This window comes from Mobula birostris, chromosome 1, assembly GCF_030028105.1.
Source record: "Mobula birostris isolate sMobBir1 chromosome 1, sMobBir1.hap1, whole genome shotgun sequence".
NCBI lineage: Eukaryota > Metazoa > Chordata > Chondrichthyes > Myliobatiformes > Myliobatidae > Mobula > Mobula birostris.
Genome location: NC_092370.1, coordinates 207,752,352 through 207,770,544, shown reverse-complemented (window position 1 = coordinate 207,770,544; position 18,193 = coordinate 207,752,352). Strand labels below are relative to the sequence as shown.

General features: G+C 42.0%; 1 protein-coding gene across 3 annotated transcripts in view; it reads left to right on the top strand.

The window, feature by feature from the left end:
- Nucleotides 1-18,193, top strand: part of LOC140203941 (exocyst complex component 3-like) — a 74,434-nt gene that overhangs the window by 22,165 nt on the left and 34,076 nt on the right. For all 3 annotated transcript variants that reach the window (XM_072270139.1, XM_072270129.1, XM_072270121.1), the window contains exons 6-8: nt 2,043-2,160; nt 3,529-3,657; nt 14,565-14,665. In XM_072270139.1, the coding sequence (XP_072126240.1) occupies nt 2,043-2,160; nt 3,529-3,657; nt 14,565-14,665 (348 nt within the window). The remainder of the gene's footprint in view (nt 1-2,042; nt 2,161-3,528; nt 3,658-14,564; nt 14,666-18,193) is intronic.

The following is an 18,193-nucleotide window of genomic DNA, read 5'->3' as shown; positions in this document are numbered from 1 at the left end:
CCCACAACATCACTGGCCTTACGAATGAGTTTGTTGATTCTGTTGGTGTCTGCTACCCTCAGCCTGCTGCCCCAGCACACAGCAGCAAACATGATCGCACTGGCCACCACAGACTCGTAGAACATCCTCAGCATCATCCAGCAGATGTTAAAGGACCTCAGTCTCCTCAGGAAATAGAGACGGCTCAAATATCTATGAAAAGTGTCATTTCTTTGATTGCTGGTGGGAGGCTTCTGTACTTCCTTTCTGATGGTAGCAATGAGAAGACATGCCCTTGTCTCATTGATACCATCAGGAGGAAGATGAGGAAGCCTGAAGGCACACACTCAAAGATTGAGGAATATCTTCTTCCCCTCTGCCATCCGATTTCTGAATGGACATTGAACTCATGATCGCTACCTCACTACATTTTATTTCTATTTTTGGCACTACTTATTTAATTTAATTTAATTCCATTTTTTAAAATCTCTCTAATATTATATATTGCATTGTACTGCTGCTGCAAAGTTAACAAATTTCACAACGTATGCTGGCGATATTAAACCTGATTCTGATCAGTGGAGGAATAGGGAATTGGCTTCAGAATGTCAGTACTTACACTGCATTTGCTTGCTCAATAAGTCCCACAGTCTACTGACAGTGAAAGAAAAGAACTTGATAGGGCCACGTGTGATATCATAATATTTCACAATAATAATTTACCTTTGAGATATTACTGTTATGGGGAACCTGACAACCAGCATGCACACAGCACACTCTAGTGAGCATTTTCTGAGCAAGCTGTGGGTGAAGCACACTGTATATAATTCCTGAACTGTTATATTTAATGTTGTAAAGGGATAATTTGCATGAGAATATATGGGGTGTAGGTTTAATGCTTCATCTAATAGATAATAGATATCTTTGCCGGTGCTATACTGAAGTGGCAGTCTTGAGCTTTTTTGTGCTTGAGCTCTAGAGGGCAACATAATCCTATAACATTTGGGCTTTGAAGAGTACAGGGTCCCTCTGGTAACACTGTCACCCAATAAGCTGGAAGTGTGTTAAGGCATTTGATTATGTTCTCAGCAAACAATCAATTACACAATGAAGTGAAATAACTCAAAGGAATCAAATTCCTGAATGAAAACACAGCAATATTTCCCACTAAAAACTTGATAATTTTACCAGGAAAGTGTGATTAGAGAAGATAGTTATCCAAGTATTTTGTCCTTAATACGGCAGTAAGCTTGATGAAATAATTCTACTGTCAACCATCCTCCCTTTGGTTGGAAATATTATTGCAGCCTGCTGTGGCTCAGATTATTTATTATAACAAAATTACAACTGTTAGTTTACAAAATCAAAATACTACAGATGTTGGAAACCCGAAATAAAAACCTTGAAATCTGGGAATACTCAGGTTGGATAATATTTGTAGAGAGCATCAGTCTTAATATTTACAGTTGTTCTTTCATCATAACAGGTATCAGGCAGAAAACCATAGGGGAAGTAAAGAACACTTGCATAATCTAATATTTAAATGATTTGTCCCTTGGATCTCATTGCAAAAAAGATAAACTTGCATCCTTGCAGGTTCAATAAGTAAACTTCAGGATAAAATGGCTATTGGTTTATCTTCCAAGTAGCTGTTAAGTGAACAAAAGTACATTTTTTTTCAATTTTTGTTCTTCTGAGATGATCACATCTATCTATCTCTTTCCTTTTTACTTTGCCATACACAACTCTGTGTCATCAAAACTAATTTCAGACTCTGTACACCTAATGCAAAAGTACGCACTATTCACATAAAATAAAGCTAGTATCTTCTCTGGTATATGCAGAAGAATACTTTTCTTTACAATAAATCCATCCCAAAATTGTACTTTTCCAAATCTATTATTGTTATGGTTTTTATGTAACAAATCTACAGCTTATTTTACAAAATCAAAATACTGCAATGCTGGAAACCTAAAGTAATTCCAAAAATAGTCAGGTCAGAGAGTGAGAAGAAACTGAGCAAGATTGGTAATTATGCTTAATATATCCCACTTTACTTGTAGTGATGCTGTTATGAACCATCCTCAGCTTTCACCAGAAGTGAACATCGAGGGACTTGGTCCATTGTTAGATGAAAAAATTATAAAGAATATCATGGACAAATATATTGAAGCTTTGAAGGTATGAATGAAATGATAAGTACCTTTCAAGTGATCTTATCGGACAACAGACTAAGAAAAGAAATCAATGTATAGAAAAAGACTTTAATACAAGTTTAGATAAGATCCTCTCCTGTTCAGCGTAACAATGTCTGCTTCTTGGCTGCAATTTTTTTCACAGCTAGATTATTTGTTCTAAGACCTGATTCTTCATTGACAGGTCTTTAAAATTTCCTGTCAGAGAGCTGTTCTGGAACTGGAACAGAGTTTGCTAGATCAATCAATAACTCAGAGAAAAGTAGTTTGGTCACACTGTCCTGATTTGAATAATACCATTTTTTTAAAGAAAGACTTTTAAAAGGATTGAAAAATCTTTTAGTGTTTTGAAGAGGCAATCTATCGCCAGTGCAGTCCCATTTTGCCTCCATTAGGTGTTAATTAATCCAAGAACCTGTTGCTCTAATGCTCTCTGAAGAGTTTGCCTCATGGCAGTTTATGAAATTAGCAAAACACATAATTAGATTCTGGAGCTCCTTAATGGAGCAAATAATATATTTATATTATAATAGTGAGTACGAATAGCCTTAATATGTTCTAACATTCTTTCAACCAATTAAGAATATTTATAAGTTGTAATTTTTGGAACCAGAATATCAGCCAATTCACCAAAATGAATATACAGTAATAACAAGTAATGAATACTTCTAATATTTGCACATACACTGCATTGGGTGTTTGAAATGTTCTGAACATATCATAATAATTCACATTAATGCCACTGGAGAAGAAGAGAAAGAAACATGACCATAATGTCAGAGCCAGACTGTTCTACAAAGAAGTCAAGAGATATTAATATTGAATTCAGGAATTGCTGGCTTAATTCATATTTTCAAAATCAAAGTTCAACAAATATCTTATTATCCAAACAAAAAGGTGACAAGTATGGTGGTTGGGATTCTGGTATTAATGAATTATAATGTTGTCAAAAAATGCATTGCAGAGGCTACCAAAAATTCACATTTGCCAACCACTTCAACCCCTTGTTCTGGATTTAATCTAACATTTTCATTAAAAACTTGAGTCTAACATTTTCATTAAAAACTTGAGTCTCCTTCTTCAGGATAAAAACTTTCTCTTTTGAAAAATGTATTCAGTTGCTTTAATTCTCAAGTGCTGTAGCCCTGGGATATTCCAGAGAAGGCCATGCGATATGCATATGTGAAAACAGTGAGATGTACAAATGCAGGCTCTGTAATGTCATTAGTACCTCATCCATTTCAACATCTAGTTTTAATCAAATAAATATGAAAATAAATCTGGCATTCCTGGAAGTTTAGCGTAAAATAAGTCCAAGCTTTTCAAAATAACTTCTATCCCACTTGAATTCCAGTTAACAGTTCCACAGTGGATGAAGAATGCAGTGAAGGCAGATGAAGCAAAATGGTCTGAATCTGAGGCATATGTACCAGAAATAATGATGGGTTGTTATCAATCGCATATTGCCTCTGATTTAAGTCAGGTAAGTGTCTCAATATTCTGACTGTTTCAGTATACCGGAACACAAATAGGCTCATCTAACATATTCAGCTATTCACTGACCTATGAATTTGACCTGTTTCTGTCCTTGTGTCTTAACCCTTTGCAAGCAAACAAATGTATTTCCTATTTTAAACTGAACATTAACTGAGCTTAAAGTTATTACTATTTATGAGAGAGAGTTGTAGAGAAGTGGTATTTCAGCTGAAGGATTAAACTGGAATTCTTTTTGTCAAAGCAAAGATAAATGAAGAGAGGATTTGACTGTAGTACGCCAAATGCTGACTATTTTAGATGTTACGAACAGAGAAAGTATGATTAATTCCTTCAAAACATTTTCCTCACCATCTTCCCTAAATAATTATTGTTCCAGTATTAATGAGGGTAGGAGCTACTGGAAGGTATCCTGGCTATGAATACCACATTGAGGGGTAATTTTTCCCTGTTGCTAGTCTGTCAAATTTCAACTTCTGTGGAACTTTGAAGACTTTTTTAATGTTGATTCATTTTCAGGAGAATGTCTAGGCAAGACAATTCAGGACATCAGAAGAGGCACAGCAGGTTCGAACCTATCCTCTACCACTCTTTCACAAAATTCCCACATTGTGTAAAAATTTCCTCAGCCTTGAAAGGTCAAAGAAATATTGAAAACATTTGTAAATCTTGGAATCTCCAAGCTATTCTGACATTTCACAGTATCTAAATATTCAATCCGTAATCCCTTGCAGAATTCTGTCTTTAGAATCCAAGACTACAAAGTGTTGCCTGGAGTAGCAAAGGGATCACACCCCAATCCCCAATCTAAAGGCATCGTTTCTTCTGTTAAATAATGGAAAAGCTGGAGCCTTGACAATCATCGTTAACTCCATATTTTTGCATTATCTCTGGTTAGAGCTTAAAATGACCCAGGGCAACTTGGCAAATTGGATGTGAATTTTGCTTGTCGAAGAGTGACACTCCAAGCTGTTTTGTGGTTGACCTGTAGTATTACTGCAGGGACCCTCGCTGTTTGTAGTATTCATTAATGATATGGATGTGAATGTCTTTGGTAAGGTGACACAAAACTGATGGCATTGTGGATATTGAGAAAGGTATTCTTCAGCTACAGAACAATATTAATGATTTGGTAAGATGGACAGAGCAACAACAGATGAAAGTTATTCCTGAAAAACGTGAGATGATGCACTTTGGGAGAACTAATGAGGCTATACACAGTGAACGAAGGACACAAAGAAGTTCTGAGGAACAGAGAGATTATAATGCCATAACATAGAAGAGTGGAATTAGGCCACTTGGCCCATCGAATCTGCTTGTCCATTTCATCATGGCTGATCCATTTTACTTCTCAGCTCCAATCTCCTGCCTCCCCCCACCTCGTATCCCTTCATGCCCTGACAAATCAAGAATCTATCAACCTCTGCCTTAGGTATACATACAGACTTGGCCTCCACAGCTACCTGTGGCAAAGCATTCCACAGATTCACCACTCTCTGGCCAAAGAAAATTTTCCTCATCTCCATTCTAAAAGGACATCCCTCTATTCTGAGGCTGTGTCCACTGATCTGAGACTCAATCGCCATAGGAAACATCCTCTCCATATGCACTCTATCGAGGTCTTTCATCATTTGGTAAGTTCCAATGAAGTCACCCCTCATTCTTCTGAATTCCAGTGAATACAGGCCTAGAGCCATCAAATGCTCTTCATATGAAAAGCCATTCAATCCTGGGATCATTATCGTGAACATTCTTTGAACCCTCTCCAGTTTCAACACATCCTTTCTAAGAAAAGGGGCCCAAAGCTGCTCTTAATACTCCAAGTGAGACCTCATCAGTGCTTTATAAAGTATCAATATTACATCCTTGCTGTTATATTTAAGTCGTCTTGAAAAGAATGCTAGCATTGTATTTACCTTCCTCACCACAGACTCAACCTGCAACTTGACCTTTAGGGAATCCTGCACAAGGGCTCATAAGTCCCTTTCACCTCAGTGTTTTGTATTTTCTCTCCATTTAGAAAATAGTCAACCCTTTCATTTCTTCTACCAAAATACATCACCATACACCTCCACACTGTATTCCATCTGCCACTTCTTTGCTCATTCTCCTAATCTGTCTAAGTTCTTCTGTAGCCTCCCTATTTCCTCAAAGCTACCTACCCCTCCTATCTTCATATCGTCTGCAAACTTTGCAACAAAGCCATCAATTCCATCATCCAAATCACTGATATACAGTATAATGTAAAAAGAACCTGTCCCAACACAGACCCCTGTGGAACATCACTAGTCACTGGCAGCCAACCAGAAAAAGCTCCCTTTATTCCCACTCTTCGCCTCCTGCTAATCAGCCACTGATTTATCCATGCTAGAATATTTTCTGGAATACCATGGGCTTGTAGCTTGTTAAGCAGCCTCATGTGTGGCAGCTTGTCAAAGGCCTTCTGAAAATCCAAGCAGACAACACCAACTAATTCTCCATTGCCAATGCTGCTTGTTAATTCTTCAAAAAACTCCAACAGATTTGTCAGGCAATATTTTCCTTTGAGGGAACCATGCTGACTATGGCGTAAGTTTATCATGTGCCTCCAAGTACACCGAGACCTCTTCCTTAATACTCGATTCCAACATTTTCTCAACCACTGACATCAGACTAACTGACCTATAATTTCCTTTCTTTTGCCTCTTTCCCTTCTCGAAGAGTAGAGTGACAGTTGCAATTTTCCTGTCTTCCGGAACCATTCCAAAATCGAGTGATTCTTGAAAGATCATTACCAATGCCTCCACACTCACTTTAGCCACCTCTTTCAGAACCCTGCAGTAATTACCATGTGGTCGAGGTGACTCATCTGGAAAGTCATGCCATATCTAATCTGTTCAAGCTTTTTAACATTCAGAATGTTTCTATGAGATCCCCCCCTCATTATCCTGAACTCCAGGGAATACAGCTCAAGAGCTGCCAGATGTTCCTCATACAGTAACCCTTTCATTCCTGGAATCATTCTTGTGAATCTTCTCTGAACCCGCTCCAATATCAGTATATCCTTTCTAAAATAAGGAGCCCAAAACTGCACACAACACTCCAAGTGTAGTCTCATGAGTGCCCTATAGAGCCTCAACATCACATCCCTGTTGTATATATTCTATACCTCTAGAAATGAATGCCAACATTGCGTTCACCTTCTGCACCACCGACTCAACCTGGAGGTTAACCTTTAGGATATCTTGCACAAGAGCTCCCAAATCCCTTTGTATCTCTGCGTTTTGAATTCCCTCCCCATCTAAATAATAATCTACCCTTTTATTTCTTCCAACAAAGTGCATGATCATACACTTCCCAACATCGTATTTCATTTGCTACTTCATTACCCATTCCCCTAAACTATCTAAGTCTCTCTGCAGGCTCTCTGTTTCTTCAACACTACCCGCTCCTCTACCTGCCTTTGTAACATCGGCAAATTTAGCCACAAATCCCATAGTCCAAATCATTGACATACATTGTAAAAAGCAGCGGTCCCAACACTGACCCCTGTGGAACTCCAGCCAGCTAGAATAGGATCCCTTTATTCCCACCTTCTGTTTTCTGCTGATCAGCTAATGTTCCAACCATGCTAGTAACTCCCCTGTAATTCCATAGGCTCTTACCTTGCTAAGCAGCCTCATGTGCGGCACCTTGTCAAAGGCCTTCTGAAAATCCAAGTGCACCACATCTACTGCATCTCCTTTGTCTACCCTGCTCGTAATTTCCTCAAAAAATTGCAGTAGGTTAGTCAGGCAGAATTTTTCTTTCAGGAAACCATGCTGGCTTTGGCCTATCTTGTCATGTTCCTCCAGGTATTCCATAATTTCATCCCTAACAATTGATTCCAACAACTTCCAAACCACTAATGTCAGGCTAACAGGTCTATAGTTTCCTTTCTGCTGCCTCCCACCCTTCTTAAATAGCAGAATAACATTTGCAATTTTCCAGTCAATCCGGTTCAATGCCAGAATCTATCGATTCTTGAAAGATCATTGTTAATGCCTCCGCAATCTCTTCAGCTACTTCCTTCAGAACCTGAGGGTGCATTCCATCAGGTCCAGGAGATTTACCTACCCTCAGATCATTAAGCTTCCTGAGCATCTTCTCAGTTGTAATTTTCACTGCACAAACTTCACTTCCCTGACACTCTTGAATGTCCAGTATACTGCAGATGTCTTCCACTGTGAAGACCGACGCAAAATACGCATTCAGTTCCTCTGCCATCTCTGCGTCTCTCATTACAATATCTCCAGTGTCATTTTCTATTGGTCCTAGATCTACCCTCAACTCTCTTTTACCCTTTATATACTTAAAAAAGCTTTTAGTATCTTCTGTGATATTAGTCGCCAGCTTCCTTTCATAATTCATCTTTTCCTTCCTAATGACCGTCTTGGTTTCCTTCTGCAAGTTTTTAAAAGCTTCCCAATCCTCTATCTTCCCACATGCTTTGGCTTCCATGTACGCCCTTTCTTTTGTTTTTACTTTGGCTCTGACTTAACTTGTCAGCCACAGTAGTGTCCTTCTTCCATTCGAAAATTTCTTCTTGTTTGGAATATATCTGTCTTGCACTTCCCTCATTTTTCTCAGAATCTCCGGCCATTGCTGCTCTGCTGTCCTTCCTGCTAGTGTCCCTTTCCAGTCAACTTTGGCCTGTTCCCATCTCATGCCATTGTAATTTCTTTTATTCCACTGAAATACCGACACATTGGAATTTAGTTTCTCCTTCTCACATTTCAAAGTGAACTCTGTCATATTGTGATCACTGTTCCCTAGGGGTTCCTTAATCTTAAACTCTTTTATCACCTCCGGATCATTGCACAACTCCCAATCCAGCACAGCCGATCCCCTAGTGGGCTCAACAACAAGCTATTCCAAAAGGCCATTCCTGAGGCATTCTACAAATTCTCGCTCTTGAGGTCCAGTACTGTCCTGGTGTACTTAATCCACTTTCATGTTAAAACCCCAAAAGATTATCATGACATCTGACACACCTTTCCTATCTCCTGCTGTAATGTGTAATCCACATCCTGACTGCTGTTTGGAGGCCTGTATACAACTGCCATTAGGGTCCTTTTACCCTTTGCATTTCTTAACTCAACCCATAGAGACTCTACACCTTCCAATTCTATGTCATCCGTTTCTAATGATTTAGTATTTCTTATACACAGGGCCACACCATCCCCTCTGACAACTAACCTATCTTTCCAATACACCGTATATCCTTGGATGTTCAGCTCCCAATGGCAGCCATCCTTTAGCCAAGTTTCAGAGATGGCCATAACATCATACTTGCCGATGTGTAGCTGAATTTCAAGATCGTCCATTTTATGTCTTGTGCTGCGTGCATTCAAATACAACACTTTCAGTATTGTATTCACTTCCAGTATTTGTTGCTTTTTGTTTTAACTGCAACACGCTTCTATTGCCCTGTAACTCATCCCACTGGCTGTGATTATTCCTCATCTCCTGCCTATCCTTCCTATCATCACTGTTGCACACTATCTTTGATTTATTTCTGTTTTCCCCTTCCTCACCCCCATCACTCCGGTTCCCATCTCCCTGACAAATTGGTTTAAACCCTCCCTATCAGCTCTATTAAACCTGCCTGCTAGGTTATTGGACCCCTTTGGGTTCACACGTAACTCGTCCTTTTTGTACAGGTCGTACCTCCACCAGAAGATGCCCCAGTGATCCAGGAAACTGAAACCCTGCCCCCTACACCAGTCTCTCATGCTATTCTTGCGCTTATTAGCACGTGGCACAGGCAGCAATCCTGAAATTACTACCTGGATGTCCTGCTTTTCAGCTTCCTACCCAACTCCTTAAATTCTCTCTTCAGGACCTCCTCCATTTTTCTACCTATGTCATTGGTAACAAAGTGTACCGAGACTTCTGGCTGTTCACCCTCTCCCTTCAGAATACTCTGCACCTGATCTGAAACGTCTCGTACCCTGGCACCTGGGAAGCAACACACAATAAGGGTATCTCTATCAGACTGACAGAATCCCCTATGGCTACCACATTCCTCATCTTCTTCTCTTCCTTCTGCACCACGGAACCAGGCAGAGTGCCAGAGACCCGATCGCTGTAGTCGTCCTCTGTCAGTTCACCCGCCCCCCCAATAGCATCCAAAATGAAATAGCGATTACTGAGGGGGATGGCCACGGGTGTGCTCTCTGCTATCTGAGCTCCTCCCATCCCTTCCCTGACAGTCACCCACTTCTCTAACAACTGCAGCCTTAGGATGACTAACCCCCTGTAGTTTCTATCTATCTCCTGCTTATTTTCCCTAATAAAATGTAGGTCATCAAGCCGCAGCTCCAGATCCCTAACACGGTCTCTCAGAAGCTGCATCTCAGTGAACCTGGCGCAGGTGTGGCCAGCTGGGAGACTGGAAGATTCCCAGGATTCCCACATCTAACACCCAGAGCAAAGTACTAACTCTGCAGACTTGCTCTTTAGTCCTCTTTTTAAAAAAAAAGGAAAGAAAAAAAATTAAGTCCACTCACCCTCTTACCTCACCGAAGGCCGAATGAGCCAAAGCCCTGCCACACTGCTTCAGATCACTCCATCGATGACCACTCCGCTAGGCAGTGTCTCCCTTTTTATGCCTGAACCTTCCCTGCCATCTAACTCATAATTGGTGCTCTGGTTATAGCCACTGATAGGCCACGTACAATGGACAAACACTCTCAAAGCTCCCTTTTTAAATAACCGCTGCCGACCTGTGAGAAATCCTTCTTGGTAAAGCTCTGTTGACGCTGCTGATAGGCTGTGTACAATGGACAAACACTCTTGAAGCTCTCTTTTTAAATAACCGCCACCAACCTGTGAGAAATCCCTCTTGGTTTCCCAAGAACCTTCTCCCTAGCAATGGTAACTTCACACACTTCATGACCCCTGACACTTGGAACTTCCATCATACTGCTAGTGTCTTCCACAGTGAAGACATGCAAGATATTTATTCAGTTCATCTGCCATTTCCTTGTTTCCTCAATACTACCTCTCCAGTGTTGTTTTCCAGAGGTCCATTATCCACTATCTCCTCTGTTACCCTTTATGTATCTGAAGAAACTTTTGATATCTTCTTTAATATTATTGGCTAGCTTACTTTCATATTCCATCTTATCCTTCTCAGTGACTTTTTTTATTTTCCTTCTGTTGGTAATTAAAAGCTTCCCAATCCTCGAACTTCCCACTACTTTTTGGCCTCTCTTTGGCTTTTATGTTGACTTTGATTACCACTGTTAGCCATGATTGTATCATTTTGCCTTTAGAATACTTCTTCCTTCTTTGGGATGTATATATCCTGTGCCTTCCACATTGCTTGCAGAAATTTCAGCCATTGGTGCTCTGCTGTCATCCCTGCTGGGGTTCTTTAACAATCAATTCTGGCCAACTCCTCTCTCATGCCTCTGTAATTCCCTTTACTCCGCTGTAATATTGATACATCTGATTTTGGCTTCTCCTTCTCAGATTTCAGGGTGAATTTGATCATATTATGATCACTTTCCCCAAAGGGATCTTTTACTTTAAGCTATCTTATCAATTCTGCTTCATTGCACAACACCCAATGCAGAATAGTGGGCTCAATGACAAGCTGCTCTATAAAGCCATTTGTGGACATTCTAGAAATTCCCCCTCTTGAAATTCTGCATCAACCTGATTTTCCCAATCTACTTGCATATTGAAATTCCCCATGACTATTGTAACATTGCCCTTTAGGCATGTATTTTCTATCGCCCGTTGTAACTTGACCACATCCTTACTACTGTTTGGGAAGGAGGGGCCAGGCCCGGAGTCACCGCATAGTGCCTGGAACCTCCAAGTGTTGCAAACTAATCCCTCTAGCGTGAAGTCTAACAGGAGGCGGATCAAATGGCCTGCAGCTAACATGACTTCACTGGGGAAGCAGTTTGATGAAGATGTTAACCAAATTCTGGAGGCAGGACTGGTCAGCAACTGTCAGCAGGCTGGACGGAGAGCGAGGTGTCTCCCAGTGGAGGTCGGTTGTAGGGGATTCACAGCCAGTTCCTTAGCTAGAGCCTTCAGCATTTTGGGCATCGAGGGAGAGAGGAAGAGGAGAGCCATCCGCAGTACCACCGATGCGGCAGAGAGGGCCTCAAGATGGCTGTGGCTCAAAAGAGGGGAGCCATGGAGTCATAAGTAGCTAGCCATCTGGATACAAGCTGGGGTCTGATCAGCCCCGGCTGGGTCACCTGGAGGAGGTTGTATGATGTTGAAAGACCCGAAACACTCGATGATTCCAGGAACATCACTGAAGATGTGTCCAGAAGCATCAGTAGATGTGTGTACACATCAGGGGGTCTGTATATAACTCCCATCAGGGTCTTTTTACCCTTCCAGTTCCTTAGCTCTATCCACAATGATTCAACACCTTCTGACCCTGTGTCAGCTCTTTCTAATGATTTAATTTAATTTTTTTTACCAGCAGAGCCACACCACCCCCTCTGCCTTCTTGCTTGTCCTTTTGATACAATCCTTGGGCATTAAGCTCCCAGCTATAATCTTCTTTCATCCATGCCTACAACATCATACATGCCAATCTGTAACTGTGCTACAAGTTCATTGACCTTATTCCGTTTACTGCACACATTCATATGTAACACCTTCAGTCCTGTATTCACCCTTTTCGATTTTGTCCACCTTTTACCTTGCAACTCATCCTGTTGACTGCAATTTTGTCCTATTGTTAGCCTCTCCTTGCTAGGACTCACAATACACATTGCCTCTGTTTGTAAACCAGCTACCTCATCCTCAGCGCTATACTCTGGTTCCCATCCCGCTGCGAAATTAGTTCAAACCCACCCGAACAACTCGAGCCAACCTGCCCCCAAGGATATTGGTCTTTCTGAGATTCAGGTGTCACCCGTCCCTTTGTACAGGTCATACCTTCCCTAGTAGAGATCCCAATGATCTGAACCGCTGCCCCCTGCACCAGTTCCTCAGCCATGCATTCACCTACCAATTCATCCTATTCTTACCCTCACTGGCACGTGGCACAGGAAGAAATCCGGATATTACTACCCTGGAGGTCCTGTTTCTCAGTTTTCTACCTAGCTTCCTAAAATCTCTCTTCAGCACCTCCTCACCTTGTCTAATATGTTATTGGTGCCAATATGTACCAAAACTTCTGGCTGCTCACCCTTGCCTTTGGGAATGCCATGGACATGATCTGAGGCATCCCTGATCCCAGCAGCAGGGAAGTAACATACTATCCGGGTGTCCCTATTACACCCACAGAGCCTCATCTCTGTTCCTCTGTCTATGGAATCTTCTATCAACACTGCAGTCCTCTTCACCTCTCTATTCTCCTGAGCCACAGCACCAGACTCAGTGCCAGAGACATGGTCACTGTGGCTCCCCCCAGTAGGTCGTCCCACTCACTAGTATCTAATGTTGAGGGGAACAGCCACAGGTGTACTCTACACTGGCTCTGCATTTCCCCTCTTTCTCCTGACAGTCACCCATTTTCCTGTCTCCTGCAACCTTGGGGTGACTACCTCCCTGTAGCTCCTGTCTACCGCCTCCTGGTTGTCCTGTATGAGTCAAAGGTCATCGAGCTGCAGATCCAGTTGCTTACTACGATCTGTCAGGAGCTGCAGCTCAGTGCACCTGGTGCAGATGTGTTTACCTGGGGGACTGGAGTTCTCCCAGATTTCCCACATCCCACTCCTGCTGTACATTTACGAGGATATTTGGAGGCAGTAGCACAGGTAGTTAAAGTGGTTCAGAAGTCAAACAGAATACTTGCCTATATTAGCTGAGGCACAGGGGCCTATGGTAAAGCTATATGAAACATCAATTAGTTCATACCTGGAGTACTGCATGCAGTTCTGGTCATCACATTGTAAAAGGGATGTGATTGCATTGGAAAGAGTGTTGCTCAGCAGTAAGATACAACAGCTGTGAGGAAAGAAAGATTGGATGGGCTTTGTGCTGAGAAGGCTAAGGCAAGACCAGATGCATAAAATTCTGATAGGCACATTGAAGGCACTTTAGGAGAGCTGCCCATAACAGGACAGCAAATGTTTAAGGAGTAAGTGAGCTGAATGGAATTTGGGAAAGATTTTTTTCACCTGGAGTTTCGTTAACTCTGGAATGCATTGCCTGAAGAAGTTTGAAGGTCAATATTTGCTGATCTGAAAGGAAATTTAAAACCATTTCACTAAGAATGCATTCATTTTTGGATAAACTGGCACAATGGTGCCATTGAAGATTGGGTGAAAATAACATACAGGCAGCACCCCCAACTTAGCATTCAGGTCTTTTGGGTAACAAATATTCACCTTCACAAAATTTCCAAATCACTGCCCAAAAAGTTTGAGATGCAGCGCAAAATTTATTCTCAAAGAATTTATGTGGAAGATAAAGTAAATGGACAAGTACAGTATATTTATTATTTTCAACTGTCGTTTCTTGAAGCATGTGCAGATAATGTAGCTTTGTATTATAGAAAATTGCGATACCGACAATTTTCTAGGAATGCAACCATTCCTGTAATGTGGGGTTCATCTGTAACTGAGTGAAAGGAGAAATTTAAGCATACAGTTCCAGATGTTCTGGGAAAAGCTTTAAAAAAACTTTCAGTGATTATTCTGGCTTTGCTATTGCTCTATGATTCACATTAACCATGGGATATGAAATGGATTCCTTCACATACCAATGTAATTCAATACAGGATGTGGTTAATGACTGGAATTCACTTCAAGTATAATGAACATAAACATTAAATCTGACATTCCAAATATTATAAACAATATACAAATGTAGTTTGTATTTTTTCAGCCAGCTTCATTGAGAAAATTAAATATGGATCCTCAAATAATAACCTCGGTTGTTTTAACTTTTCAGATCATTGGTGCATACCTGAATGAATCTGGCAAGATCAGCAAAGATTTAAAGGAGAAAGTTTTATGTTACTGCCTGAAAGAATTAACAAATTTAATTCACTGGTAATTTTTTATTATTGCTTTAATTGTGTTCATGGCAACCCTGTTTACAGACATTTCTCTCCAGCCGCAGTTACCCAGGTGATTTTTGTAGCAGTGGAACTACAGTAAGTTACTGCAAATCTGAATGATTAGTGACAGCTTCTTCTGAAGCAGTTTACTCAGAGATTCAGATTTTAATGTCTATTGTATAATAAAGGATAGTAAGAGAAAATGTAATCCAGCAGGGGAATATAGAACCGGGTTTAATGTTGCAGCATTTATTCTACATCGTTTGAGAGTGCTTCTCTGGTGGAAAAAGAAAAAATATTAATTATCCTATTAGGAATGTTTAAATCTGGAATATGTGTTTCCAGTCTTACTATATTTGTGTAGTTTCTCAATTTCCCTTTTGGTTTTAGAGAATGCCTTCTCTTCATAAAATGACAGGATCATGCAGGAGTGCCTTGACATAGAAATATGACATTCAATGGAAGTCACCTCATATAACCCTAGTTATAATTTCTTCTCTTCCTTTTATCAATAACTTCACCACAAAGGCATCAGGTTCCACCTTCTAACCAGAGTTGCAGAGAGAGAAGTGCAACATGGAAAAAGACAATTTGGCCCACTGAGTGTGTTCTGACCCTCAGCCATCCATTCTACACTGATTGTAAATTAATCCCTTTTTCACACTTTCCCTATTTTCTCATCAACCACCCCTAGATTCTGCCATTTACTTACACACGAAGTACAACTTACAGTGGCCAATTAACTTGCCAACCACTTTTTTTTTGAGGTACGGGTGGGAACAAGAGCACCACTACACGCTGCACCCGTAAAGCCAACAGCATTGTGAAAGACCCCACACACCCCTCATACAAACTCTTCTCTCTCCTGCCATCTGGCAAAAGTTACCGAGGCATTCGGGCTCTCACAACCAGACTGTGTAACAGTTTCTTTCCCCACGCCATTAGTCATAGTCATACATTATTGATCCTGGGGGAAATTGGTTTTCATTATAGTTGCACCATAAATAATAAATAGTAATAAAACCATAATTAGTTAAATAGTAATATGTAAGTTATGCCAGGAAATAAGTTCAGGACCAGCCTATTGGCTCAGGGTGTCTGACCCTCCAAGGGAGGAGTTGTAAAGTTTGATGACCACAGGCAGGAATGACTTCCTATGACGCTCTGCGTTGCATCTCGGTGGAATGAGTCTCTGGCTGAATGTACTCCTGTGCCCACCCAGTTCATTATGTAGTGGATGGGAGACATTGTCCAAGATGGCATGCAACTTGGACAGCATCCTCTTTTCAGACACCACCGTCAGAGAGTCCAGTTCCATCCCCACAACATCACTGGCCTTACAAATGAGTTTGTTGATTCTGTTGGTGTCTGCTACCCTCAGCCTGCTGCCCCAGCACACAACAGCAAACATGATAGCACTGGCCACCACAGACTCGTAGAACATCCTCAGCATCGTCCGGCAGATGTTAAAGGACCTCAGTCTCCTCAGGAAATAGAGATGGCTCTGACCCTTCTTGTAGACAGCCTCAGTGTTCTTTGACCAGTCCAGTTTATTGTCAATTCGTATCCCCAGGTATTTGTAATCCTCCACCATGTCCACACTGACTCCCTGGATGGAAACAGGGGTCACCGGTACCTTGGCTCTCCTCAGGTCTACCACCAGCTCCTTAGTCTTTTTCACATTAAGCTGCAGATAATTCTGCTCACACCATGTGACAAAGTTTCCTACCAGAGCCCTGTACTCAGCCCCATCTCCCTTGCTCATGCATCCAACTATGGCAGAGTCATCCGAAAACTTCTGAAGATGACAAGACTCTGTGCAGTAGTTGAAGTCCGAGGTGTAAATGGTGAAGAGAAAGGGAGAGAAGACAGTCCCCTGTGGAGCCCCAGTGCTGCTGATCACTCTGTCGGACACACAGTGTTGCAAGCACACGTACTGTGGTCTGCCAGTCAGGTAATCAAGAATCCATGACACCAGGGAAGCATCCACCTGCATCGCTGTCAGCTTCTCCCCCAGCAGAGCAGGGCGGATGGTGTTGAACGCACTGGAGAAGTCAAAAAACATGACCCTCACAGTGCTCGCTGGCTTGTCCAGGCGGGTGTAGACATGGTTCAGCAGGTAGACGATGGCATCCTCAACTCCTAGTCGGGGCTGGTAAGCGAACTGGAGGGGATCTAAGTGTGGCCTGACCATAGGCCGGAGCAGCTCCAGAACAAGTCTCTCCAGGGTCTTCATGATGTGGGAGGTCAATGCCACCGGTCTGTAGTCATTGAGGCCGCTGGGGCGTGGCGTCTTTGGCACAGGGACGAGGCAGGACGTCTTCCACAGCACAGGAACCCTCCGGAGCCTCAGGCTCAGGTTGAATACATGGCGAAGTACTCCGCATAGCTGAGGGGCACAGGCTTTGAGCACCCTGGTACTGACACCATCCGGTGCTGCAGCCTTGCTTGGGTTGAGACGTTTCAGCTGTCTTCTCACCTGTTCAGCTGTGAAGCCCACTGTAGTGGTTTCGTGTGGGGAAGGGGTATAGTCATGAGAGCAGGGTGGGGGACTGCGAGGAGGGGTAGGAGGGGAGAGTGGAATATGTGTTGGTTGGGGGCCGACAACAGATGGCTCATGTGGGGGATGGGCAGGGGCCACAATGTCAAATCTGTTAAGAACAGGTTAAGTTCATTGGCCCTGTCCACACTGCCTTCAGCTCCTCTGTTGCTAGTTTGCTGGAACCCAGTGATGGTCCTCATCCCACTCCAGACCTCTCTCATGTTGTTCTGCTGCAGGTTCACTCAAGCTTCCTCCTGTACCTGTCTTTAGCCTCCCTGATCCTGGCTTTCAGGTCCCTCTGTATTGCCCTCAGCTCCTCCCTATTTCCATCTCTAAATGCCCTCTTTTTAGCGTTCAGGATGTCCTTAATGTCCTTTGTCACCCATGGCTTGTTATTTGAATAACAATGGACAGTTCTTGTCGGAACATTGCAGTCCACACAGAAGTTGATGTATTCAGTGGTGCACTCTGTGAGCCCATCAATATCCTCTCCATGTGGCTCACAGAGTCCTCAATTCCCAGAGTCTAGACTGACACTAACCTACACACACACACACACACACACACACACACACACACACACACCCACACACACCCTACCTGAATACCACTCCACTCTCTTTGCAATTCTTGTTCATTTCTTTCTCAATTCCTGCTAAAACATTGTTTATATTTACATTTACATCATTTATTATTATATTGTAATTTGTCCTTTACTGTGCCTATTGTCTTGTTTATTAATTATTGTACTGTCTTGCACTGTTTTGTGCACTTTATGTAGTCCGGTGTAGGTCTGAAGTCTAATGTAGTTTTGTGTTGTCTCACATAGTCTAGTGTAGTTTTGTGTTGTTTCATGTAGCACCATGGTCCTGGAGGAGATAGGTTGTTGGCTCTGCACCAGTCCAGCACCAGCAGTTTATGATCGAAATGACAATAAAAGCGACTTGATTTAACTTGAAGAAGAAATCAGATGGTATG